This window comes from Hippoglossus hippoglossus, chromosome 5 (assembly GCF_009819705.1).
Source record: "Hippoglossus hippoglossus isolate fHipHip1 chromosome 5, fHipHip1.pri, whole genome shotgun sequence".
Classification (NCBI taxonomy): Eukaryota; Metazoa; Chordata; class Actinopteri; order Pleuronectiformes; family Pleuronectidae; genus Hippoglossus; species Hippoglossus hippoglossus.
Genome location: NC_047155.1, coordinates 4,662,409 through 4,689,679, shown reverse-complemented (window position 1 = coordinate 4,689,679; position 27,271 = coordinate 4,662,409). Strand labels below are relative to the sequence as shown.

Sequence of the window (27,271 nt, the reverse complement as noted above, 5' to 3'; positions counted from 1 at the left end):
AGATCCATCCTCTGGAAACCATGAGTGTCACATTTAGCCCCGATCCATCAAGTACATGCTGAGATATTTCACTGGAAATGTGAAAAATCAAAGGTTCACCAAAGACACTGGGATTCAGCCTCTGGGCACCAAGAATGTTTCTGACAAATGTCAATCCATCCGATGGCTGTTGAGATATGTTAGTGTGGGATGAGTGACAGCGTTAACAACACTGGTTTGGCTGAACTGAAACGTTCATGTTGGTTTTTCTTGTCACGTTCTCGTTAAACTGAGACAAAAAAAGATTGTGGAACAGTAGTAACACACAAAACAATTAAGTTTGTTCAAATTAAAGTGAAAAAAATACACAACACAATTGTTAACTTTGACTTGAACAGACCTAATTGATTTGTGTGTTACCAAATGTTTTTATTTTACAGATTAACATTTGAGGTGAATGTACTAAATGTAAATTTGAATTAATTGTCATCACCTGAATTGTTTGGAAAATGTGACGACAGAGTCAAACATCCACGTCCATCAGTCAGGAAAGATTTGTCAGATTAATACTAATGTTTACGCAGAAACACGATGTGAAGAGTGTGTTCAGTTGTGTAGTGACGACGTTTTAAACCTTTTCATCTTTAGGGAATCACACATTAAACCTTAGTCAGTAGGCAGGTGTGTAAAATATAAATTCATAGATTATCACAAAGACATTTTCTGAAACTCTCCTGTTTTGAACTCAGATCTGATTTTAGCATAAAAGTGTGAAACAGAGGAAACATCCACCATCTAACCACTTTAAACCTGACTCACATCTGGTTTAATGATCGGGTGCAGATACAGATCCTCTTCAGAAAACTACAGAGGAGACATGGAGCTGGATTTAGTTCCTGTTATGGCAGCGATTTAAACCAGTTTAAAAGGTTACTAGGTAACCACAAGTCATCACCACGACAACAAAGACAACTGTCAAACATCAGACTGACACTGACGTGAAGTGAAGCAGACTGATAATGTTTGTGTTTCAAGCTCAAAGAACTGGTCAGAAAAGTCATTTAGTTTTCTCTTGATTAATTAATCTGAGACTATTTATATAGTAAATTATAAAACATTGGACAATTTCAGAATTTGCTCTTTTCTTCCTCATTTGTGAAGATTGAACGGAAATCTTTGGCTTTTTTGAACAAACCTTTGGAGTTTCTCACTATTTTCTGATATTTTAAGGACAAAACAATATACTGATCAATAAAAAACATAACAATGATTAATCAAATACAAATACTCCTTAGTTGCAGCCCTAAGTTTTTATAGTATTATATGAGACAAATTAAGTTTCTTCATGATCATTTCTGTTAAATATCAACATATCAATCAGCCTCTGACATCAACACAGACGTTTCACAGGTGAGCCACATTATCCTTGTTTCCCTCCCCCACCTGGCCAGGAGGATAATGTGTGGATGGATGTGATTGGTGACGTGATGACGACGTTACTGTGAACTGTCATGTCTCCCTCCTCCTCTCACTGCACACACGAGTAGGTGATGAGTTCAGGACAATATGTAGATCAGAGTGTTTCTGTGAGTGTGTGAGTGTGTGTGGTGGGACAGGGGGGGGGACGGGGGGGGATGGAACAGTGGACGGCAGACAGATCTTCTAGCTGTTCCGTTTCTGGATGAATGAGACGATGGAAACAAAAAGACGAATCTTCATCTTTCATCAATCCATCCATCAGAAATCACAGTTTTAATTTTCCTCAGTGTGTTTCACCTCACAGTGCAAATACATGTGTGAGTGTGAGAGTGTGAGAGTGTGAGTGTGTGTGTGTGTGTGTGTGGTTCTGGGGCATGTGTTTGAGATTCATTCTGAAAACAAGTCAAACATTTGTGATGTTTCATTCCATACTAAAACATGCAGAACACAGAACATTGAACACATATACTGAACAGTTAGTTTTATCCAAATGCAGTTACTCTTTTTTTTTTTATCTCTTTTCGTACAGAGTGGCTTTAGGCTACACAGAACACGACGGAACCAATCGCACCAGGTTGGACATATTGCTTTAAACCACCAAATTTGTATATATGTCATGCATGCCACATAGATGATATTATGTTTATACAAAAATAACACCAACGCCTATTACTGTGTATCATAGTAATTACAGAAAACAAATCATTTTCAGTCTTTTTTTGCAACGAAGTTCAACTGAGAAACCATATATATGTATATATCTATTTATTTATATCTAATATATACCTACCAATGTATTCATATCTAATATATATATTAGATATAGATGTATAGTTATATCATATAAATATATAGATATATATGTTGGGTGGTTATGACTTTTTCCCGGTGTGATATTCCAGTTCTTTTTTTAATTTGTGAATTCTGAAGTGGATGTGAAGGTTCTCCAAAGATTTCCTTTAAAATCCAGCGACTGGAAGAGGAAGCAACGCAGTCAAAATGCAACGATGACCGGATCAGAAGCGGAGAGTTCCTTCTCCGTACAGAAGTCCTAACGGGCAAACTTAGCTCTGATGTCCACAAACGAAACCTTCAGAAAACTAAAACCAGGTGAAGACTTTCAGTCTGCTGCTGAGTCTCGTCCTGCTTCGTCCTTTTTATTTGATTTGTGACGTGGCTGAAACCAGAAACACAAAGAAAGGGGTCTCTGACGGGCCGGGGGCTGCACTGTGCGCCTGGCGTGAGATGTGAGGGCAACCAGTCCAACAGACGACCACCACAGCCACACCGAGGTCATGGCAAGAGCAGAGGGACAATCTTATCCAGGCTGAGGGGCGGGGCGGGGCGGGGTGTGGGAGGGGCAAGGGGGAGTCACGTGACCACAAAGTGTCCACACAGATTTGTGCAGAAGAAGGAACGCGATGAGAAAACGGCTTTGGCAGAACACTCTTAAAGCTTTGCTGGGTGATGATTGGCTGATTGCCCCCCCTCTCCCATTCCCTGTCACTGACACAGAGCAGGTTCACTCCTTCACTTACACGACAATATTTACATTGCACTGATCGTAGGGGCACAGCTGTTCTGTCAGATTCAGCCGAGCAACAGAAACAAAGTGGAAACGTTTTGGAAGCTGCGTCTCATGGACACACCCACAGTGACGTCACAAACGCTTCTCTGACGCCGCGAGTCGTATAGAACGGTGAGGACTGAAGCTGTGTCCTGCCACAGGCCCCGCCCCCCTCAGGGAACACAACTCAGTCAGACATAGTTGGGTAGGCTTTTTGAATCAAGGTCCACGTACACTAATCTCAGCGTTAAGCTTTATTTACACTCGGGGAAAGACATCGTGGCGTTGGCCTCTGCAGGCGCCACTTTCCATTTGACTGACAGGTCATAGAGATGTTTGTAGGAACGTACCTGTTTGGTAAATCTACCTTTTAACACAACTATTTTTAAAATTGAGTTTAGTCTAAACAATTGGACTGTGTATCTTGCATTGTGATAACCTGCGTAGGGTTAAGTTCAGGCATTTGTACTCTCTGGACATTAGTATTGAGGACTGCGTCAAGTGTGAATAACAAAGCTTTAAGATGGTTTTAGAGAACAAGGCCCAGGTCTCTAAAAAAAGTAATAATACAGAATTAGGGGTCAGGGTGTTTTATTGTCTTAGATTTATTTGACAAACGTCTCAGGATCCAAACTGCAACTTTTTGCTGTTTTATGATTTTGACTGACTTTGCCTGTCAGGTTACTTTCTCAGTTTTGTCGTGTCTGAGGTGCGGACATGACTTCATGGGACTGGCCCATTAGGAGGGGGGGGGGGATCCTGAAGTGGGACACAGCTCCGATCGTCTTTAAAGTCGTCATCTCCGACAGCGGCCACACGGAAAACAGCATTAATCATTGATTCGAAGAAAGTTGCTTAAAGAAAACAAGGAAATCCAGAGGTTTGGATAAATAATTATACACTCCCATTTAATGGTTGATACAGTTAGCTGTATTCATGTTGCATTTGCTGAAGTCTAATGGAGTCGGATAACTTTGAAATCACATAGCGTGTAGTGTGTCACAACATTTAGATCAAGTGGGAAAAGGGGGCTGATGAGAATAGATTGTAGAGATTCCAATTGAGCGGCCGACAGGAAGTAAACAAGTCACTGCAGATTTCTGAGCCCTAACATCAGGTGACCAAGACGACACACGTGGCATAAATATTTAGAGAGCTGTAAAAAGAGTCCACGGTAGATTCATCTCATTCATGTACTGTACTGTCACCAAACTCTTCAGCCTATACATATATATTCATATATCTCCAAAATATTAAAAAGTACTTAATATAAAAATACAGAAGAATTGTAAAAAATGAGCAAAACATTGAATTTTATATGAAAACCATGCAAGAAAGATTCCCCATTTAGTTAAATAGTAACTTTAAGATTCTGGAAAGCAAGGGAATGAAAGGGAAGTGGTCGGATGAGAGAAGCGCAGGCGAACTGCCACCCACTCGCTTTTCATGTAAACATTGTAGAGGTCCTTTAATCTTGGTTTCGGCAGTGACGACTGAAGATTTTCTCCTTGCTTTTTGGTCATGTTTGGAGTAAAGGGCCGGGAGGGGGGAGGAGTCGGGGGGTCAGAGGGGGTCGTGGGTGAGAAAGTCCAAAGGAAACCTCGAGAACAATGAGATAAAAAAACAATACAGACAACCTATAAAATATGGCTCTGAGTTACATAGAAAAAGCTCGTCAGCGGGGAGAGGAAGAACCTAGTCGTGACAAAAAGTGGAATATGGCAGTAGTAGCACGTCACTACGATAACGGGTCGTAAGACTAAGAGGGGGTTAGACGCTTTGCTGCTTCTGATTGGAGGATGATTCCTTCTTCTTTTAATCTGCGGACAACAACGGGCAGGAAGTACAGAGCGGCAGCAAGGTCACACAGTGGATTTAACTCTACAGGCTGAAATCATCAAGTCTTCCATAAACCTCAGCGTGGCCGCCACACCGACGTCTGTCAATCAAACCCAGCGGCAGCAGGGAGGGATGACGATGATGAGGATGGGGATCAAACACCTCCTCTGCTGCGGCTGTGGGAGGGTCACTGACAGCCAATTTAGTTTCTGTTAGTAAAATCGGACAAACAAGGGAAACATGGGATGCCGTACTAAGATTCGTCTTTGACACAGACACACAGTCCAGAACCTGTTCAGAGATACAAGAAGCTTGTGTCTGTCGAACAGGACGACCTGCACCGCCAAGCGAAACAGACTCATCGATACTTTCACGCTTTCACACACGTCCGGACTCAACGTAAATGTTCTCGTCTTTGACACCAAATTAAAATCTCTGCGTTGTTGTGATCTGAAGAAATCTAAAAAGGACGACACAGTGGGGCAGCGGTTGGTGGTCCCCTCAGTGTCAGTGACCACAGGACGGCATCAGTCGTTTCGGATTGGTCTTATCCAGTTAGAGCCTCTCACCAACGACTTAACAATGGACGATAGTTAACGTTACAGACCGAGATGGAGAATGAATGATAAATCACATTTTAGATATGTTTCTGTCGGTGTATTTGTATTTCTCACATTTCAGACAACAGCCAGACGTTGGTGGGTTTTTGTGACCGGTGGAAAAACGGGTTGAGAGGAGGAGCAGAGCAGACTGGGGTTGAACCCAGCTTTCGCCCAATGTGGGCTGTGATGTGTTCTGGCACCTTCCAACCCGGCACTGGTGAATCACTTTCCCCGGGATCTGCAAAATTCTGGACCACGTGGACTCTACACAGATTATATTTCGCCTACAAGTGAGCCGGCGTGTGGAGAACGTCCATGTATGTAGACACCCACTGTCCTGCTGTCGAGCGTGAGGAGGCTTTAACTGCCGCGCTACACTTTCCTCTGAGTATCGATGAGTCTGTTCTTGTGCTGTTGTGGAAACAGGATGTTCAGTCCGACAGAAGTTCTCCGAACAGATGCTGCTGCAGACTAACACACAGATGGTCGACTAAACAGAATCCCAACTATTCATTCCAAGTTATCATGCGACTCAACACGAATGAAGCAGAACATGCATCGTACTAGAAGGGGGGGGGGTTGTGATCCACGCGGCTGTGTCCTATCAGCGCCGTGGATGTACTAAGGGAGGAGGGGGCAGAGAGAACCAGGACCCTGACTGGATGAGATGAGGTCAGACGCGCACTCAGCAGAAAGCGCCGTGTTTCGATATTTTTGGGTAATAAACATTCAGTTTCTCCACATGCAACACAGCAGCGAAAAAAGAAAAAGAACCAACACATACAGACACGATAAAGGGAAGAACATCTTTTAAACAGCTGAACCTTGAAGACTGTAGTGTCACACTCACAAGACATTCTCAGGAGTTTGAATCAACCATCGATTAACATTCGTTAGAGGTTTTCAAAAACAAACAAATGCTCAACATCTAAAAAAAAAAAAGTTTAAATCAAAAATAAAATTTAAAAAGGTTACATTTTTTATGCATTTTTGCCTAAAAACCTTCTGATCACCAAACCCGGCTGTTAGCTGTGTAGAAGAGCGGGAGCGTATGTACATGAGAACCACTGCACTCGTTGAAAAGTTCGGTGCCATTTTCGAGAGCGTAAAAAGCGGGAATGAAGCGAGTACAGAACACGACATGCTGCTGCGAGTCCCGCGAGGAGTTAAACCAACGTTGTTTAAAAGCTTTTCCAAAAGGATCATCAGGTAAAAAATATACATGAATGGACGACAGGACAAGCCTTCCGCTGCGGAGATTCCACCCTCCACTGATTGGCGTGTGTGGTGGGTTGGAGGGGGTTGGAGGGGGTTGGAGGGGGCGGGAGGGGGCAGACTTACAGGCAGAACGACGCCACAGTCAGTATGAAAAACACAACGTGGCAGGAATGACTGACGGGGAGGGGGGGGGGGATGAAGACAACGTGAAGCGTGTGTGCGTGCAGAATGGAATGAGTGGAGTGATGACTTCCCTCCTCAGTGCGACAGTTCAGTTGGTGGGATGACACGTGATGCTGATGAAGAGGAGGGAGGAGGAGGAGGTGGGAGGAGGAGGAGCTCAGATGGATGGCTCGTGGCTGCGGGGGAGGGCGCTGGGCAGCTCTCCTCCTCCCGTCGCCCCAGAGGAGGCGCTGGGAAGGGACTCGATCTCGTCACCGGTCTCCTCGATGGGGGGGTTGCGAGCCTCCTCCTCGGACAGGGGCACGAACTCGGGATGGGGCATGAAGCTGTGGATGGAGCTACGGGACTCTGGGCTCTCCAGCCGCAGGGAGCTACGGAACGCGTTCACCACCTTAATCTGAAACAAAGAAAGAGAGCACATGTCAGAGGTCGAGCAGAACGACACGCAGAGACCCTATCGTTACGAACAGGGGGGATCAGGGGCTGATGGGACACGTGGCGGATGCTGTGTCTGAGTCTGGGAAGTAGCAAAACCACGAAACACAACGGCAAACTGAAGTCGGCTGGATGAGAACATGGAGGTGAACTGAGAAATATTCACAGCACATCGTCACAATAAGTACAAAACAAAAGAGGCAACTGAAAAATAAACTGCAACAACAAACCAGGCAGGTGAATGTGGAGTGACATCAAAACACACACACACACACGATAATCTATCATACGAGTCTTCCATTACACAATCTGCTGCATTGTCTTCAGATGATGTTTTACATTTTAAAACTTTGGCTTTTCATCAAATAGAAGAAAATATAATTTTGGTTTTTTTTTCAATATCTGAGAGAACATGAGTTATGAATACGTCTCAAGAATGTGATGAACACAAGGTTCGAGGTTCTGTGAGCTGAGTCAAGCTTCACTTTGAATAAACAGGTAAACAGCTCTTTGTGCAGCAGCCGGGCTTCTGTATCACCACAGCTCATTCTGCAGGAGTGTGATGGACCAGAATCCTCTGTGGGTATATGTTACTTGAGTGGTGCAATAATAATAATAAATATAAAATTGCTTAAAGTCAAATTTAACGTAAAAATAAACAAAATAAATTTGAAAAACCCGACTGACATGCAGGGGAGTTATGACTCCTGGTAACTCAGCCACAGCAGTGTCATCAGCATTTCAAACGAAACCCAGTCCCAGCAAACAACACAAACACACGCACACACAACACACACTCGGGAAAAGCGACAAACACATGCACACTGTTAAGCATTTATAATCACATTCAGAGCCAGAAACGTTTTGTCCTCTGGCTGCTCTCTCCGCTCTCTGCCTAAAGTCGCAGCCTCTGTGATGAATCCAGTGAGGCTGCAGCTGATCACACTGATTTATACACACCAGCACACACTCTTCATTATAATTAATAATCCTGCAGTTCAAAGCTCTCTATTACCGAACCACAGGAGAGCTGCAGGCTGAGCACTGCAGCTTAGAGCATACATGCAACCATCACACACACAAGTTAAAAAGCTCTTGGCTGTTAAACCATGAGAGACTTGCTGAGCCTGACAGATTTAACCCTGCACAGGATTAACCCATAAAATTATCTTGGTGCCCAGGCTGTCGCCTCCAAGAAGAAAAGAATAAAGGAAAAACAACAAAGGAAATAGGACAGAGGATTTCCCCCCCCCCCCTCACTGACACGAATCTGAAGATTTCACATTATCTTTGCCTCATTGGCCACATGTGCCAACAGTTGCGATCTGTCACTGACTCGTCAGGCAGCAAGTCGCATCAGGGTCACAACATGCAGGGGGATGAGCAGCAGGCGGAGAGGAAGTGATGACAAGTATCACACACACACAGGGATTAGGATGGAGAGACAGCCACAGAAGGTGAGGAGGAAGTAGAAAGTGATGGAATCAGAGCAAGAGATGGAAACAGGTTGTCTTCAAGTTCAAGGGGGGGGTGGGGGGTTCATCTGTGGTAATAGATTACCACAGAACTTGGTAGAAGGATGTTTAAGGACAGAGCCCATTAACTTTCTTTACCCTAGTGAGAATAGGCTTTTTTCAGATTTCCATTTGAAATTAATTAATCTTGATGAATCGAGTCATTAAGAGAACAGATATCTATAAGTATTTGAACATGTGGTGCAGCTGAATTGAATCTAATGGAACTGTTGGTTGTTGGTGAAGGTGCTTTACTGAGTTGCCGTCCTTTTTTTTTTTTATCAGGATTACGCAAAAACTGATTTCCACCAAACTTGGCTGAAGGAATGGAGCCTGGGAAAAATCCCATAAATGTTGGTACAGATGCAAATTAGGGGATGGTTCACTCCTCTGCTTCACGTGTTTTCTGTTTCCTGCTGCTTCAGCTTCACATTAAAAGCTTTCACAGGAAACATCTGACGGGCTTTTACTGTGAAGTAGCTGCAGACAAATACAACTGAGCGGACATTAACATTTCCTCTGCTAGAGGAGCTTTTTCTCAGCGGCATATTTCTAGTCAAATGTGGCAGCAAAGCTGGAATGACTGCTGCTGCACTGCTTAGTGAGAGGATCCTCTCGTTACAGAAAATATAAAGCAGTGACGTCTTGAGTATGTAATGATGAAATTATTGAATCAGGATGCAACAACGTTTCTGTTATTTTTAGCGTGGCCATCACACGTTGCCTCCACCTCATCATCAGGTCCAACTTCATGTGAATTCCTATCGTGTTTTTCTTAAATCACTGAGTTGGGTGTTGTAACTATTAGAAAATGTCAGATTAGTTCAGGACGTGCAGACACCCGGTGATGACAGAACAGCGTTCAGAGTTTCATGCAGTGCACACAGAGAAAGGAGAAACAGAGTCCAGCCGGGTGAAGCGAGATGTTAGCTGGCCTCCGGGCACCGACTCACTGCCTGCAGTGGAGGAGGAAGCAGCAGGGGGTGGAGCCCCGGCCGAGTTGGTGAGAGAGGAGGAGGAGCTAAGCCCTACGTGGGTGGGGCTAGAGAGAGTTTTGGCGGCAGTGGCATCATTGTGCTGGCTGACGACGGACGGCTGGCGGCGCAGGGCACCTGGCACCGCCGCCTGGCCCGTCTGGAAGGTATAGACCACATCCATCTGAAGGAAGGACAGCCACAGCACACAGTTAGAGAGCAGAGACAGAGAGAGAGAAGACAGGACACGAGAAGGAAGGAGACACTCGTAGAAAGGTTACAGAAGGTTTTAAAAAGGCTGGAAGGTGAAGTTGTCATAGTTATTATAGTCATTGTCTAAAGTGAAACAAGCAGCAGAGAGACAGAAGAAGTAGTCCAGGTGCTGGGATGTTCCTCCACAGAGGGAATGGGATTCAATTGCTGTTTTCCAGGAGAATTGATGGCAGGAGCGTGACCCAGAGAGTTAATGTACATCAACCCATTAACTTGCATAGGAAAACAATGGATTGTGGATAATGTTGCTCTTTGCATTTTTGTCAGTTGTTTCTTCACAGGTCACAAAAAATCTCAGTTCACCCAAATCTCTCTCTCCGAGGCGGGATAATAAACCTCAGCATGTGTTCGTTGAACGCGTCTTTGCTCGATTAAACGTCGTCTCTGAGCGCTTCACTGCCAAAGGTCAGAGTCTCAGACAGACCTCATCTCCATCTGGTACAAACCTGTGATCCGCCGTTTATCTCAACTCTCCCCGTGTTGTAATTGGATCTTAATACACAAATTAATTAGGCACCGAAGCGACTCGGGTCAAATGCTGCTATTCTCGAGGTATCGCTACGACTTCAATCAGGGTCGTTTACCAGAAGGACACATGTTTCACTGCCCAGGCTAACTATGCTAATGTTAAGAAGAGAAGATCAAACAGTGGAACGGATTTCTAGAACTAGTGCTGGTCTGGCTTCCATTGTCAGTGGTGTATATATATATATGATACATGACTGTCCCTGCCTCTCCTCTTTCTAAGTTGCCTTTGCCTGATGACACATTTGTGAAACATTTCCATAAGCACTTCATTACTTTCTTATATAAACTTGCATTTGATATCACTGGGGTACTAATACTTATTTGTCAAACATTTTATTTATTTTCTGAAATAGAAATAAGGGTCTTGTGAGCGTTCTATATTTGTGCCGGTATAAAGAAAGTTCCCCATGTTCCCCAACCTTGGTTTCACCCTCCAGTTTCTACAAGTCAGACGGCTTCATCAGCTTTTGATTGTGGCATGAAGCAGAAAATCCAAACAAAGAGATTCTTACTTCTGTCAAGGTACCAGTGGATTGCTTTTCCATATTCTAACCCATTTACTGAAAAATACAAATCACATTTTCTTTAATCCAATCTTCCATTTGGACAACAGTGGTGATCTGTTCTGCAGCTGAAAGAAAGTATCGAGCTGACAAAGAAGATGGAGAGACAATAGAACGTGAGACAGGAACAAAACCAGGAAGAGGATGATGGAGTGATAAGGATAAAGGTTTTAAAAAGTGAGGAGAAGGGGAGGAACGTTTGAGAGAAAAACGCAGTAAGAGACAGAAAGCTGTCAATTACACAGTCGCAGACAAAAAGGTGAAAATCCAGAGGAAGCTCAGATAGGAAGGAGGGATGAAAAGAAGAAACAGAGCAAGGAATAAAAGCTTTATGAATCCGGCTGAAAGGAGTGGAGGCTGGAGAAAGAGGAGAAACTGTGTCACTTGGAACGACTGATAAAGTTTCGGCAGTGAGTGCCGCTTGTACCAATTATTCCCCCACTGTGTTTGACTGTCGAGGCGTTGAGCGGCACAACGCTGCCCACCAGGATTAGAGAGGAGGAGGACAGGAAGAGGAGCATGAGAGATAAGAACCTAATTAGCTTGCAGCCTTTCGTCGCCTCCCCCTCCATCCCCTCATCCTCCCATCCCAATAGGACGACAGACTGATATAACAGATACTTGAAGAGAAAGCAGAGAGCGCTTCCACAGGTTCTCCTGATGAAAATCATTAGCATTAGCATTCCAGAAAAACAGATCTTGTTTTCATCTGGTGCCGAGCGTCGCCTGATGGTGGTACGTCGTATCGGCTGCAGTCAGTGGTGTAGTGCAGTGTGTAAACGCAGGTACACGGCGTAAACACATTTATCTTCTGACGCAACTAAATCTGGCCTCTAATGAAACTCAGACACGCTGCTCGCCAACAGCTCCGGTCGGGCCGGTCGTTCAGGGCCCTCACCGGTGCGAGCTCTACCCCTCAACGCCCCCCCCCCCGGTCAGAGAGGAGGCCGATGGCGACAGAGACGCTGCCTCTTCTACAACAAGATGTCAACCACGGTGAGAACTTTCTAATATCAGAACCTTGTAAATTATGTGAACAACATGCGGTGGACTTATTTATATAGTAATATTTGTAAACTGTAATATTTTCAAACTGTCTCTTGTCAAATAATGTACATTTTATAATGGGGGCACACTCTGGCCTACACTAGAAATCACCTGTTCCAAGTGACAGTTTGCAAATAAACGTCTGGCTCATAGACGACTTTCAAGATGAGAGAATCATTTTTCATATATAATAATATTTAAATCCATAAATATGATTGTTGCAGGAATGTGATTTAGTAGAGAATATAAGATAGTGTTCATTGTGTGAAACGACTGATATCCTGTCTGTTAGTTTGAGTCTTTGGGACTTTTCAGTGTGTGGAGACGCTTCAGCAGAGGTCAAACTGAAAAAACTCTGGAGGACGCAGCAGAAGAATATATTCGTTATCATTAATTCAGATGTGTTAAGCTTCTGGCCACAATAAGCAGAAGTTGGAGCAGCTCTGAGAGGAAGACACCTGACCTCTGTGGCTCCGTGTGTGTGTGTGTGGGAGCACAGCGTTGGCTGCTGTTCCTTCAGGTGGGTGTTAGCATCGAGGCTAATGAAGCCCATAGGGACAGAATGGGACTGCTTGTGGACAAGCTAATGCTCGTTGCGTGTTGTTCTATCCTGTAGGAGGATGGTAACACGCACATCCAGCAATGAGTCACTAGAGAAGACAGAGATGTGATGTGAGGGTTCCTCTGTTCAGGGACGGCTGCTAACCAAAGATTTTCTAATCGACTAGTTCAAGAAATTAGTCGTTGTACGTTTGTAGCATTGAATAACTTATTTAAAAACATGTTTTTGGGGGGGGGGTGTCAGAAAATGTTCCAGGCCTGAGACAGAATGTTCTAAGCTGCTTACGGGAAAACACAAAACCATGAATATCAGCATTTAAAATATAGTTTTTGTGTTGATGCATGGGCTTGTTTTTGATTTTTGAATCCAGACGGGGACTTTAACCTGAATACACACTGACTCATGGGGACTCGTGTCACTGTGGAAACAAAGACTTGCATCCCGCTGGGTGCAGGTCGGGGGGGTTAAGGTTTGGTTTTAGGGTTTAGGTTACATTTAAGATAAGGTCAGAGATAAGGTCAGATATTACAGTAAAGGGCGAGGGAATACATTGTGTGAGTTAGTATCCCGAGTCCTGTGTTTCCGTGGCAACTGATACTTTTCGGCAGCTCTGACAGAACAGATATTTGAGTAATTATATATTATCTTCATAAATACCACCTCTTAAACTTAAAGTGAATAAGTTGGACATGGACGTGTCCTGGGGGCATACCTGGGTCTGGATGCGGTTCAGACCTCTGAACCAGAGGATCTGGCCTCTCCTCAGCTCCATCTCGGCGTGGTCGATCTCGTCGGCGCCCTCCGTCAGCTCCTCCTCGTGCATCTCCTCCTTTGTGGTGCCGTGACCCGCCTCCTTTAGGAACTTCAGGTGGTGGGTGGGGATCGCCGAGATCAGCTGAGTTTGACAAAAAAATTTGTTTTGTTTAACTCAGTGAGTAAATTACAGACAAATCTTGATATGGGTGTTGCAGTTGTTTCATTAACACCCATTGCAATTTTTCCACATGACTATGTCACGAATCATTAGTAGGAAGACTTGTATCTATATAATATATATTTTAGCCATTTCTATGTATATTTATATATATGGGACACTACGTGTTTTGGAGTCGCATACATACCACGGCCTAAAACCTTTGGATTCATGTTATGTTTCAATGTTTTTAGTCTTTAATGAGTCCCTCAGTTTGATATAGGTGTAATAATAGACTAGAATAGTACTCAGAAGAGTTAAAATAATTTTTTTCATCAAGACATGAATTATTACCTATCTCAAAATGTGAAAGAAAGAAAATAATTCCTTGATCTGCCCTCTGTTTGGATCTGCACCAAAATTGAATTTGCTCTTTCCTGACCCATACTACATCCTTAGTTTGTGGCAATCTCATGAAATGAAAAAAACTAAAACAACCCTGAAATATGGTGGAAGTTTGACAAATTCATTTTTGATAAAAAAGACTGATGATCTCTAAGTTGTTTGTGTAATAAATCAACAATTATTGAATTATTTTGTTGCTAAATTCTTTATAACAAGGAAACATTCCTTAAGTTCGACTTTTAAAAGATCTCGTTGACACGTTTATTTTGTGTGTGTGAAGCCAGACATGGAGGTGTTGGCTTTATCTCATATCGTGTTACCTGTATTGTTGTAGCGCTCTTGACTTGTTGTTTGTTCATTGTTCTAATAAAAAAGGCAGGAGAGAGACACCCAGCCTCCTGCTGCACATCAGCTTTTTATATTTCTGTTGCCTTCCCCTCCGTTCTCTCTCTCTCTCTCTCTGTTCAAAACAGAAGGTGTTTTACCTCTAACTCACACACCTCAGATCAGTCAGTTTCTGTCAGCCTCTTTCTGTCTCTGTTCCCCGTCTCTGCCCTCCGACTGAACCCACCACGCTTCTGACAACTTTTTTTTCTTCTATTTAACATATGCTTTCTAAGCCTGTGTGCGTTTGTGTGTGCGTACATGTTAACCGCACCACGCGTGTGGGAGTGTGCGTGTGTGTGAATGCACAGAGGGACTGACACGCTGGGTTTGTTTTTGCTCAGTGCTCATATACAGGAGTCGCGCTGCTTTCATGTGCGGATCTCATTACCATGGCGATGGTCGTGATGGCAACGCTGCAGCGGCACAAGTGTGACAGGCAACAGTTTGCTGCCACAAACCTCATGTATCCACCTCTTCACTCTCGCCTCAGTGTATATTTATCATTGTCAGATCTCAGGGGGATTGATCCAGCTCTGACGCCGTCTGATGAGAATATAAACAGCCGTGGTTCTGTTTCTGGTTCTCACCTGTCCCCACAGCAGCTCTCCCACTCCGATGAAGACGCACCACAGCCACTGGTCGATGGTCAGAGCTGTGCAGGAGAACGGCTTCCCCCCGAACTGGACGATGACGATCTGAGGAGCAGAAGAAATGAAGGACGTGTAAGCTGCATGAACTCTGACGTAAAAGTCCGGTGGTGATCAGTACTTTTCTGAACTGATCCTCCTAAGTCGTATTGTCTGTGTCCCCAGAAAGAGAGAGATATTTTCTCTCTCTTTCTGTTCCGTCATTACCATGAACACACACTGTAGTTTATTAATATTCAATCCTACAGTCACTGTTCCTGCTGCCCCAAATACTCAGAGAAACAAATGTGAATAAATCCAGCTCTGAAAATAGTCTCTGAAAGATTCACTATTTTTGTGCAGCATTTGTGAAACCTTGTGTCCAGCTGTTTGATCTGGAGGGTAAACCTGTGACCACACATCCACATGTCTTTATCAAAAGAAGCTGCACGTAGTAGAAGTAGTGTTTGTGTGCTCCTGCTGACTGACAAACAGGTGGGGGTTAAAAACATAACCTCAGTGGTGGAGATAAAGAGGAAATTACTTCATAAAAGCAGTGACGTCCCTAATGACTCGTGTAGACAGACCTTTATTGTCTCGGTCTTAATGCACGCTGTTCAGAACCTCCTCCAACCTCCCTTGATATTAATAATTTAACATAATCAATTTTGAATTTTAATTGATCCATGAAAGAAAAGGTTTAGATGATGATAATGATGTGTTACCTGCAGGACGAAGGTCCCCAGGACGACGCTGCAGAAGATGGGATTCCTGTAGATGCCCTCGAACACGTTCCTCTCTCCGTGGATCTTCCTGGCGTTGATTTCATTGAAGAGCTGCATCATGACGAACACGTTGAACACGATGGTGTAGTGCTCGGTTGGCGGTGAGTGCAGGGGAGTGTTGCGGCCGCTGTCGATGTCGAAAATCGTCTCACCTGAGAAACAACAACACAGGAGATCAATAAACGATAAATAACTCCTCTGAATTTTTCCAATATGAACGATGACTGCATCCAATGATTTTTCCACGAATGCAAGTGAGCTGGGGAAGATGCTGGTGGAATGGCTCGTCTGCTTTCTACAGCCAGTGTTGTTTGTTGCGTCACTCACCAGCGAAGAGCAGGGTGAAGATGATGACGAGCTGGTACACGGCGTGGCCCAGAATGTTCTTCATCATGGTCCGGGAAATGAGAGGCTTGTTGCGGCCGTAAGGTTTACGCAGCAGCAGGGACTCGGTGGGCGGCTCGGTGGCCAGAGCGAGAGACGCCAGAGTGTCCATGATGAGGTTCACCCACAGCATCTGTACGGCCTTCAGAGGAGAATCCTGCAGGAAGAAGGAATTTAAATATGAATGTTAAACAAAAAACAGGAAATAATAAACTGGAGTCACCGCCTTGTGGTTGAATGTGTCCACCGACCAGTGCAGACTTGAGATGTCATGTTCAAGAGGACAATTCAATGTTTTTGTGAGAACTTTGACCACCAAGTTCTAATCAGTTCATCCTCGAGTACAACTGAACCTTTGTGGCAAATTTGAAGAAATTCCCTCAGGACAATGTTGAGATATCGTGTTCACAAGTACAGGATTGACTGACAACCCGAAAACATACTGCTTCCGGACATCTTGTTTTGACCAGAAGTAAAACTGCAGTGCGTCTTTGTAAACATGATAAAATGAGTTGAAGTTAATCATCCTGATCTCCAGCGCGAGAGTCATCCTATTCTAACATGCCCTTATTATCCTATTCTTCACAATGTAAATGTATATTTACAAACACACAAACACTAACAACCTTCTAGCCTAAGTCTGTCCTCTGTGTAAACGATAACGACATAAATCAGTTTATCATCCTTTAATGATCTGTGCCAACAGTTCAGCGGCCAATCAGAAGCCAGGCGCTAGATGATCAGTGAGCATAAACGCAGCACAGAGACCACAGACCTGCTGAGTCCCTGTTATATTTCAGGATTATGACGGTGACGTGTTGCCATGGTTTCAGGCTGTATCTTAGCCTACTTTCTGTTCTCCGCTCCGGAGACGAGTTAGTTATCGGTCCTGCCAGCTGTGAGCCTTTCAATTAATACACAGCCGCAAGTTACTTCTTTTTATTGTGTCAGGAGTTCACTTTCATGATTAGAGACACATTATGAAACAAAAAAAAATGTGACACGGTCGCCTCGCCTCCTCACTGCACCGACACTGTCGCATTAAAGTCCCAGAAGATTTGCTTTCTTTTCCTCTTTCTGTGGATATTTGACCAAAGAGAGATTTACAGATGTTTACAGAGTGTGAGAGCAGATGCAACAAACACAAAGGAAAGACTCAAAACCTCAATTAGACCAACAACACACAGGCTTCTCTTCAGGTTCATCGATCAAACACAAATCAACAAGTAAAAGGTAGAAATATATTTACCAGGAGCTGAAGAAAATATTCAAAACAGCATCAGCTTGAAACTGATATGGGGAGATTAAACATTTAAAACTGATGATATTAAAGCTGTAGGACTGTGGAGATAAAATTCAACTTATGCCTTGTGTCTCGAATCTAAACCAAACGGGCACTCAGAGTATTTACGTCTGCCAAGGCCCAGCAGGCCGCTTATGAAACCACATTTAAATTCATTAGATCCAGATTTGTAATAAATATTTATCAGATTTTTCATCAAGATCCATGAATTATTCCGAGAAATAACGGGATAGTAACCAGCCGACCTGTGTGATGCAGGCACCGGTGAACGCCACGATCACAGCCACCACGTTGACGGTCAGCTGGAACTGCAGGAACTTGGAGATGCTGTCGTAGACGTTCCTCCCCCACATGACGGCCTTGACGATGCTGGTGAAGTTGTCGTCAGTCAGGATGATGTCAGACGCCTCCTTCGCCACGTCTGTGCCAGCGATTCCCTGATAGGAAGCAGAGGGACATGTCAAATCCCAGTTTAGGATTTTAGATGAAAGTTCAAAATAACCCTTCAGCAGCTGGAGCTGAATTTTAATTCAAGCGCTCTGGAACAAGGCACTGAACTCCAAACTGGTTGCACTGGGCAGCTCAGAGTGTTAAGAGACCGGGTTTGTCTGAAAGAGCTGCACTCTTGTTTCTAAATAAAAATGCTTCACCTCAATGGTCACGGACGTCAGGAGTTAAAAAGACCAACAGCTGTGACCCATGACGACAGTTGTAAACGTAAAAGAAAGTTTAATGTGACTGTTTCCTGCAGGAGATGAGCTGCTGTTTCCAGCTAATCAGATTCATTTCTCTAAAATGTACTGTTAAAAGCTGCTGCATGTATTTTCTCACCTAGGAGAGGCCTCTGTTCTCTCCTAGGTGAGTCAGACATCCCTGGTTTGTGGGAACATGCAGCTAAACTGTACGTGGCTTCAACCGAGAACAGGTTTACCCCAGTCAACTGACACAGAGGTAAAACTAAAGCAGGACAATTAGTCTCATGTTAACAGTAACCATGAAGACGCTGTGAAGCGGGTTCCTCTCTGCAGACTCTTCACAAACAGACGGAGGTAGGTCGCTCTCTGTTCTCCGGCTGAACAGGTGATAATTGAACAGGGACACTCTGTGCTAACTGAAAATATTCCACCTGGGACACATTAGGACTGGAAGGTCACTGGTTGAAGTCCCCCGAGTGTCCCTGTGTTGTGTTTAAGAACAGTAACGATTGCTGGGGAGCTGTTTGACAGCCTGGCGGCCGCTGAGCAGCCTACAGGAGCCACTGGAGTTCAGTAAATAAAGGTCACAACAACACACAGAGCTCGGCTGATGCTGCTGAGCTCATCTACACTCACTTTTCAATGATAAGCATCCACTGTGTCTTCAGCTGATCGTTGCTCTGTGCAGGTCTTTGTGTTCTGATGTCAACTCAGAGAAACGTCTCATTATTAATCTTTCCTGATTCATTAAAATTCACCGACAACAAACAACTGAAATCAGTCTCTTTGCATAATTTATCAGGAGATTAATTCCCTGTTGGTTCACATGTCAAATATCTGCCTTCAGCATTCATATGGTAAAGACTTTATACACCAGCTCAGTCAGATTTAAATCTAGGACACTAAGGAAAGAATCTAAAAATATTTTCTTTTGAGTTCATCTGCTTAAGAAAACGTAAACTTCACTGATTTGACTATTTTCAGCTCAGTGTGCTCATTTGTTCTGGATATAAATATACAAACATCAGAGTCTGAATCAGCAGTTAATAAGACAATAAAGAGCAGACAATGGTTTATATAGGGCTTATATATGTTTGAGCTCCTTAACTACAAATAATATAAATGAAAAAATATTAAATTAAATACTTTCCTTTGCATACGATACATTTTTTAGATATTTAGATGTATTTTTCACTCATTTTCTGGGAGCCACTGGTTCCATATATTTTTCCACAGCTTAAATATTAAATATATTTACATAAAAAAAAATATATACATGTATTTTTTTTACATATTCTATATTATTTTACAGAATAAATGTAGACATGATTTTCGCTATGATAGAAATTCAAACTGTTCATTTGATGAGAAAGAAACATCTGAACGTCTAAAACATACTAGTACAACTTATTTGTTGTTTTAAGTAAACACACAAAGTACATGTATACGTGTGATTAGAGTCAATGATATAAAAAGACTGATACATTATTTACTGTAATGTAAATACAGCAATAAGACAAAAATAAAGAGACAACAATATTCTCCCTCTAAGGCACTACACATGGCAGAGGAGAAGGATCCTCTGTGGATGAGCCGAGTCATCCATGCTCAACATTTATAGATTAACTGTTCCATTTCACAGCTTTCTTAATGAATCTAGACATTAAGCTCAATCGTTACTGTGTATATACGTTTAGAGAAAATACTTCTTTCACGGCTGAATTCAAAATGTAATTAACTTAAAGGATTTTTTTCCCCAGTTTGTTAATGATGCAGAGCAAACTGAAACAGTAGAAGAGGGAATGAGTGAAGAGCTGTCGAACAAAGACGGCAGGAGAAAGAAAAAAAAAAGGTGAAAGAAATGAAGAAGTGGTTACCATGGCAAAGCCAACATCAGCTTTCTTGAGGGCGGGGCCATCGTTGGTGCCGTCTCCCGTCACTGCCACCACCTGTCGGGGTTGAAGCACCGTGCTGTCGATGATTCCTGATCAACAGAACGGAACAAGGAGACAATTCTCCATCTCAATGTGTGCAGGAATATTTGAGGAAAGATCCCTCAGTTGTTTGTTTATGTTTTACTGCTTTGATTATTCTCAGTTTGCATGATATCTGGATTAAAAAGACACTTATTACTGATAACTTAGATATAAATTATACATCCTGCACCATATTACTGAATCCCTGTTAGAATGAACCCACCTTTAACCAGAGTGTGTTTGTCTGTCGGTGAAGAACGAGCCAAGACACGGAGTTTGGGCCAAACTTTGTCCAGACGCTCTTGTTCCACCTAAAGGAGTAAAACATGAACACTTTTATCAGGTTTTTTTTTCCCCACAATAAACATTATGGGTTAAATACTTACAAAATATAATCCCTGCCTTTGTACGGAAACCTTGAACACTACCTCTGAAGGTAGTTGTGTTTTTAAAAATGATCAACGATAACTGGGCATGAGAGGTGAAGTATTTCCCTGCTTTATCACGGGGGCATTATCAAGACAGTAACACTTTTGTCCTGGTCTCACCTCTCCTTGGTCATTTCTGATCTGCTGGTTGAACTCCTTCCCCTCCATACACAAGAAATCCTCCCCAGGCAGCAGGATGCCACACTTGGTAGCAATAGCACGTGCGGTGTTGATGTTATCTCCGGTAACCATGCGTACAGTGATGCCTGCACGCTGACACTTCGCAATGGCCTCAGGTACCTGGAAGAGTGACAGAAAAGATAAATGTGTACGTTTCAGTAACTGGAAACCCCCGAAAAGATAAACACAGATGTCAACAAGTCCAGAAGGAGAGAGGACACGCAAAAGATTTTTGAGCCTGTAGGACGCTCACTCATCTTCAATCCAAGTGAAACGTGGTCTGCCATCACCTTTTTCACTTTATTCTGCAGAAGTCATGTTAAATAAACCTCATTCTGTAACAACAGCAGCAGCAGGTTCCACCAGAGGACCCAGAGTTCAATCTGTCAGGGATGAGTGAGCAAATACACAGGGACAGAGCGAGGTCTCAGAGGAGTCCATGCTGATGTGTTGGTCAGCTGGAAATCAGATCGCAGTTGGATGCTTCCGCTGCTCATCAGGAGCTTTCAGCTGATCACAGGGCTCCTGTGTGTTTGCTTACAAATATGTACACACACACACATCATACCTCGGATTCATGCACACAAGAGCCTTGATTTGAGTGGAGGGGGTGGGGGGTGGGGGTGAAGGGGCCTGATTGTTATGACAAACACGCAAAATCCTTGATTTCACTCACAGACACTGAAGAGTTGTATACGTTTTAAAAGCACCAAACAGTGTTTGTCTAATCTTAGCTTTTTAACTGTAAGTAGCAGAGACTGTATATAAAGATGGACAACGCTTCTTCACTTCCTTCCACGATACAAAAATGAAGCGAAAACATCCCAGATACGAATCCCCCCCCCCCCCCTCTTCTGGAGCCAGACTCTGCACAGTAGAGCTTGTGGGGCGGAGCCGAGGTAGCAAGGTCCCATCGATACACGCCTTCGACCAATCGGGATTCAGATTGACAGAATCCATCTTTGAGATAAATTCTTTAACGTGTATTCTGTCCATTTAGGTTGGTCCATGTCCCATCCACTTACATGGAGGAGGCAGGATTTATGCCCTATACTGCAGCCGGCTATCAGCTGGAGATGGAGATGCTTTGGCTTCATCTTTATATACAGCAGATCTTAAGATTTCTCCTTGTGTTGAAGTGTGTATGAGTAAGAAGAGAGATACGATTTTTTATTACCTTCTTTTTTTACCAGAATCATAAATAAAACTACAAGAGGTAGTGGTGTTGTCAAATGCTACCATTAGCATGTCCAGATAACTACCATACATCCTGTGGTAGTAGCCTTGCATTACCTTAGAGGCCAAGTCATTAGGCAGAACTATGTTAGTTTAAATAATAAGTCTTCTCACATCGTTAAAGATTCAAAGGTGTTATGTTAGCATGAAATAACGTTTCATTTAATCTGAATTAACAAGGTGCTACTAGCGCTAACTAGCTCTTCCCTGCAATACATGACGAATGTTGCTCCTTTAATTTAATGTCCTCATACTCTCCATTAATAATTAACTGTTGAGGAAGTGGGCCTCGTTAGCTGTAGCACGAGTTCAGCTTGATACCACATACATGATGTGCTTACAGAAAAACCCTTATGCAAGTTTCTCATTTGAAGAATCAGTCCACACAGAGTTTTCAGCTTTGCCAAACGTTCAAGTGCCATTTAGCTGCAACTGATCAAATCCTCCAGTGACAGGAGCTACTTCTGAAGCAAGTGATGGTTCCTGACTAAAAATGAGAAGCTTCTATTGTTGACTTGTGTCTGAAATCAAAGAGCCATTGTTTAAAGAGCACAATGAGTTGTGACTGTGTATCTGCCGCTGTTATCGCTGTAAAGAAAAGAGGACGAGAGAGAGAATAAAACGCTGCCTGAGTCATTGAGTAGTTTTGATTTTCTTATGTGATTTACTGAACACTTAAACTGAGTAACCAGTGTTTTCACCCAGTATGCTTTGCACTTGAATGCTGCTTTTAGACAGGCACTGAACTCCAGACATTACCCTGAAAATATCTGGAGGGGCTGTAATACATGTCAGAGTCAGTTGCTCTGGACATTCTTCAGAGTTTTTCCTGCCTGTCAAAGCATCTCAGGAAGAAAAGAAGAAAACACGGAGAAGACGAGAGAGATTCGACAACTTTTGGTGATAGGAACTGACGCTGGTGTCAATGTGTTGTGTTGAATTTATACATCTCGTGCTCTATCCAGGTCTGAATGCTCGGGACATTTTCCTGCCGTTGTGAACGCATCTGACCTGGACAACATCCTGCTGCGTTCTTCATTTGTGAAAACATCCAGACGCAATTATCTGGACCCACATGTCACGGTCACATACATGTTTCATGTGCCTGGACATGAACAGACAGAATCATTCTGAGCTAAACTCTGAAATATTCTGGCGTCTATCAGAGGTTGCGTGGAGACAAATGATGAGCTGCCGACCGTCTCCTGCTGCTCTCCAGTTATTTCCATCCGGTCTGTGATCTTCGTGCTCTGACATTAAAGCAGCAGGCGGCAGCACCGACGCTTTCTGTGCTTCATTACAGGCCTCATTTAACACTTCAAACGCGTCCGACTCTGACGCACCTGAGCAGGTCTCACTTCGCTCTTTGTGCCAGGAGAAAGGATTTCGTTTATCGCCGCACTGTTATACACGACTGATTGTTGGATTATGTTTCCTCACAGCACAAATATTATGATCAGAAGCCGCCTGTCAGATCTGTTCGGTTACATTCTTCCGTCCTGATCTCCCTTTTCTCTTTGTTCTCTCATGATCTTTCAGGAATAAACTGAACTTCACTGACTTTGCTGAATTCCAGCAGCGCGTGCAGAACATTTCAAAGTGAGTGAAGCTAATTTTAGTATTTGTGAAAACAGCTTCAGTCTACAAACACTTAAGTCTTCGTTCTCTGAATTGTCATTGAAGCGGCGTCAGTTTATGATGAAGACAGCTCTGTAGTGTCTTCTTCAAAAAGTAGAAATTATCTTATGTATTTTTTAAATATAGTTTAGAGATATTGAGCTTCACATGTGAAAAAACAGAAATGACACTGAAAGATAATTACAATGTTTCTTGTTAAATAGATGAAAACTCTTCTCCTCTCACAGAATATAATATCAATATTTTAGTTGGTAAATTACATGTACGGTCACTGGATTAAACTATTATTATCTTCTAGTGTTTACTGCAACAGAAAAAACTGTAATTTTTGTGACAGATCTTTTTTTTGATGCACAACAATCAACCAATGAATTTAAAACTGTTGATTGATCAAAGTCTTCTGATCACTAACAGGGCTTGAGCATAGGAAGTGTTTCCAGGGTCAGGATATCTGTGTGAACCGTACCTCATGTCGGACGGGGTCCTCGATGCCGACCACCGCGATGCAGGTGAGCTCATTCAGGATGTCGTTCTCAATCTCCCAGTTTGGCTCTCCGCCCTCGGCTGGAAAGTCTCTGAAGGCCACGCAGATGGTCCTCAGCCCGTCGCACGCCATCGGCTCGATCACCTTACGCACCATCTCATCGCGGTCCTTGGGCTTGAAGATGCGAGGCTGCCCCTGGGTGTCCAAGATACGAGAGCATCTATGAGAGGAGAGAACAGAGAGACGGAGGGAGATTATACGGGAGACGTTAATAATCAAGTAAGTAATGCACCATCCATTACTTTATCCATCCAGCTATCATTCTATCTCATGTCTTACTTCCTCAGGACGATCTCTGACGCTCCTTTGCTGTACATGCGGAAGCCTCCATCGGCGTTCTTCAGCACCGTGCTCATGGACTTGCGGGAGGAGTTGAAGGTGTAAACCTTGTAGAGCTTCTCTTCGGGGATCTCCTCTCTGATTGGCTGATAGTCCCCCTTCAGTTCCAGCACCAGGCCCAGCAGAGCACACTCGGTCTTGTTGCCCACGTGGCGCGGCAGGCCGCCTTCTTTCTCTGGAGGCTGAGCGGAGGTAAAGTTTGGATGTGATGTACGTTCATCTTGATCTAAAGTGCTCGACTCTCATCATATCATCACATAAACAACTGCTCTACAGTTACTGCTTTACTACTTTATGCTGTTACTGTATTAATATTATTCTTTTGATCATTTGTCTTCTGCCTTCGTCTTGTTTCTCATGTGTTTTCACGAATAAAACTAGAATCACCACCCTGCAGGTTTATTCCTCCACCAGCCAGAGCAGTTTCAGTCTACATGAAGTGACCTTTGACCTTTGAAAAACTGAAATCTCACCAGTTTCTCTTTGAGTCAAAATGAGAACTGGTCAAAATTTTAAAGGAAGATTTGAGGTTTCGTGTTCAAGAGGCCAAAAACACGTTTTGTGGGCTGGTTTTCCTAATCGAATAATGTTGCTCATAGTTGATTATATTAACCATCCTCACACATTACTGTATATGCCACTATATATTATGTGCCTGTCTAGTTCCACAGATACTCCCTTCTCTCTCTAAGAAGAACCAAGGTCAGGTTATAGATAAAGCACCAACCAACAGTACATTGTAGTGTCTACACTCAGGGACTTTCATATCTAACCCAGATGCTCCAGACAGAGACTCCAACTCTTTTGTATTTCACCAGTGACCAGACGTAAGGACACAATGTGATTTAGGAATGCAGACTTTAGGCTTAACTATCCAATAGGATGTGAACACCTACATGTAACATAGAGAGTGACAGCAATTCTAGACATTCATGGAGGTGCTGTTAGAATGGGTGACGCAAGTAGAGGAAGTTATACTGGGATGCTGTGGGAGACATCTTCAGACTTATGGGTGACAATTGATCATGATACTCTGTTAGCGTTGGTATATTGTTTCACCTTCTGGTCTCCTTGATGCATCAAGTCTACATTAAAATCTCCTGCATGAGACATCAGCTGCTGCCTGAGTTCTCCTTTCACCAGCTTCCAGAAAACCTCCATAACATTAACTACAACTATTTTACATTACAATTAGAAATGTCCAGTTATCCACGAACAGACCAGAGTGTCAGTCTTTGTATTTCACATGTTGAAGTCTGAAGTAAGAGAGATGCTCTGTGAACAATAACTAAACTTGTTACCTGAAAAAAATGTTACATTTCCCTTAATCTTACTCCTCATCCTCAAAGTCGTGTTAAATATGAGGTTTGAAAATAAATAAAAAATCCAACCTGTGTTGCTTGAAAAACATTTTCTTGAGATTTAATACTTTGACAATGTCTCCACGGAGCCGTCTCACCGCCAAGTTATTTCAATATTTTCTGGCTGATAGCAACTCCTCAATTTCCTTTGTGCATTGAAAAGTGGGACAGAGCTTCCAATAAAGAGCTTTGATGTAATATAATATTGTGTGTGTGTGTGTTAAGGATCGTGTTGTGGTCTGATGCAGCTCTGACGGTGAAGCTCTCACCAGGATCTTGGTTGTGTACGCTGAGTTGATGGAGATGCTGTTGACCAACGTTTCCAGAGTCTCTGGTTTGATCGCGTCTGGTTCGGGGACAGTTCTGTAGTGCGTGTCACCGATGTACGCCTGCACCACTGTCATCCGGTTCATGGTCAGCGTGCCCGTCTTGTCCGAACAGATGGCCGTGGCGTTGCCCATGGTTTCGCAGGCATCCAAGTGACGCACCAGGTTGTTGTCCTTCATCATTTTCTAAAAGACGGAGAGCAAAGTTTGAAAGCGCCATGAGCAGGCCTCAGAGTTGATGACACGTTCGATAGGGGTCGTTTTTTAAATCCTCAAAAAACATGACTCTGCAAGGAGTAAAAAATCCCCCACGATCCCCTTCACTCCCCATCCTGCTTACCTTGACAGAGTAGGCCAGAGAGATGGTGACAGCAAGCGGCAGCCCCTCAGGGACGGCCACCACCAGCACTGTCACACCAATAATGAAGAACTTGACAAAGTACTGGATGTAGATGGGGGTGCACTCAGCCACCCAGGAGCGACCCTGGATCGCAAAGGTGTCGATCACAAAGAAGAGGATGAGGATGATGACGGTCAGAGCCGACATGATCAGACCTGGGTGGAATAAGCAGAGATGAGCTCATGTTCAAATCAACTCACAGTTTATAAGTTTATGATTCTTTAAACTGAACAACAGCATTCCTCATCCTTAATACGAATACAAATGACATAATGTAGTTATTCCTATCCAGTGATTAGATTATTGTCAAGCCTCCGCTCGCCTGGTAGAACCACTTACTTCTTTTCTTTCTTTTCCTGATTATTATTCTGATTTGCACCAAATTTAATACACTCATAGATAGCCATCTGCTAAATATGAGAGATTCTGTTCATCAAAATCCATTAATAATCATTTCCTGAGAAATTAATTTCCAAAATGCTGAAAAACACTATGTTCTCGCAATGTTAACACAAAATTCCTGGATCTGCCCGTTTATCTGGATCCACACCAAAACTAAACGGATACTTCCTTGGCCCATGT

The 27,271-nt window shown here is 43.3% G+C and overlaps 1 protein-coding gene and 1 long non-coding RNA gene across 8 annotated transcripts in view; both read right to left on the bottom strand.

Annotated features, from left to right (window-relative positions):
• Positions 1–1,704: 1,704 nt before the first annotated feature.
• LOC117761033 lies at positions 1,705–5,233 on the bottom strand. Its single transcript, XR_004613773.1, has 2 exons — positions 3,434–5,233; positions 1,705–3,260 (listed from the first exon to the last, which is right to left on the bottom strand). It is a non-coding gene; the product is annotated as an uncharacterized LOC117761033 (long non-coding RNA).
• A 334-nt stretch (positions 5,234–5,567) lies between these two features.
• The window catches only part of LOC117761023 (plasma membrane calcium-transporting ATPase 1-like), a 78,893-nt gene continuing 57,189 nt past the window's right edge, over positions 5,568–27,271 (bottom strand). For 2 of the 7 annotated variants that reach the window (XM_034584582.1, XM_034584580.1), the window contains exons 8-21: positions 26,630–26,844; positions 26,233–26,475; positions 24,543–24,784; positions 24,186–24,423; positions 20,786–20,965; positions 20,461–20,548; positions 20,139–20,245; positions 17,812–18,003; positions 16,207–16,420; positions 15,820–16,031; positions 15,056–15,163; positions 13,476–13,658; positions 9,770–9,974; positions 7,123–7,264 (exon numbers count right to left, since the gene is read on the bottom strand). In XM_034584582.1, the coding sequence (XP_034440473.1) occupies positions 7,260–7,264; positions 9,770–9,974; positions 13,476–13,658; positions 15,056–15,163; positions 15,820–16,031; positions 16,207–16,420; positions 17,812–18,003; positions 20,139–20,245; positions 20,461–20,548; positions 20,786–20,965; positions 24,186–24,423; positions 24,543–24,784; positions 26,233–26,475; positions 26,630–26,844 (2,432 nt within the window). In that variant the 3' untranslated portion in view covers positions 7,123–7,259. Of the gene's footprint in view, positions 7,265–9,769; positions 9,975–13,475; positions 13,659–15,055; positions 15,164–15,819; positions 16,032–16,206; positions 16,421–17,811; positions 18,004–20,138; positions 20,246–20,460; positions 20,549–20,785; positions 20,966–24,185; positions 24,424–24,542; positions 24,785–26,232; positions 26,476–26,629; positions 26,845–27,271 lie in introns of all 7 variants that reach the window. The other 5 variants (XM_034584581.1, XM_034584578.1, XM_034584577.1 and 2 more) reach the window with 3 other exon arrangements.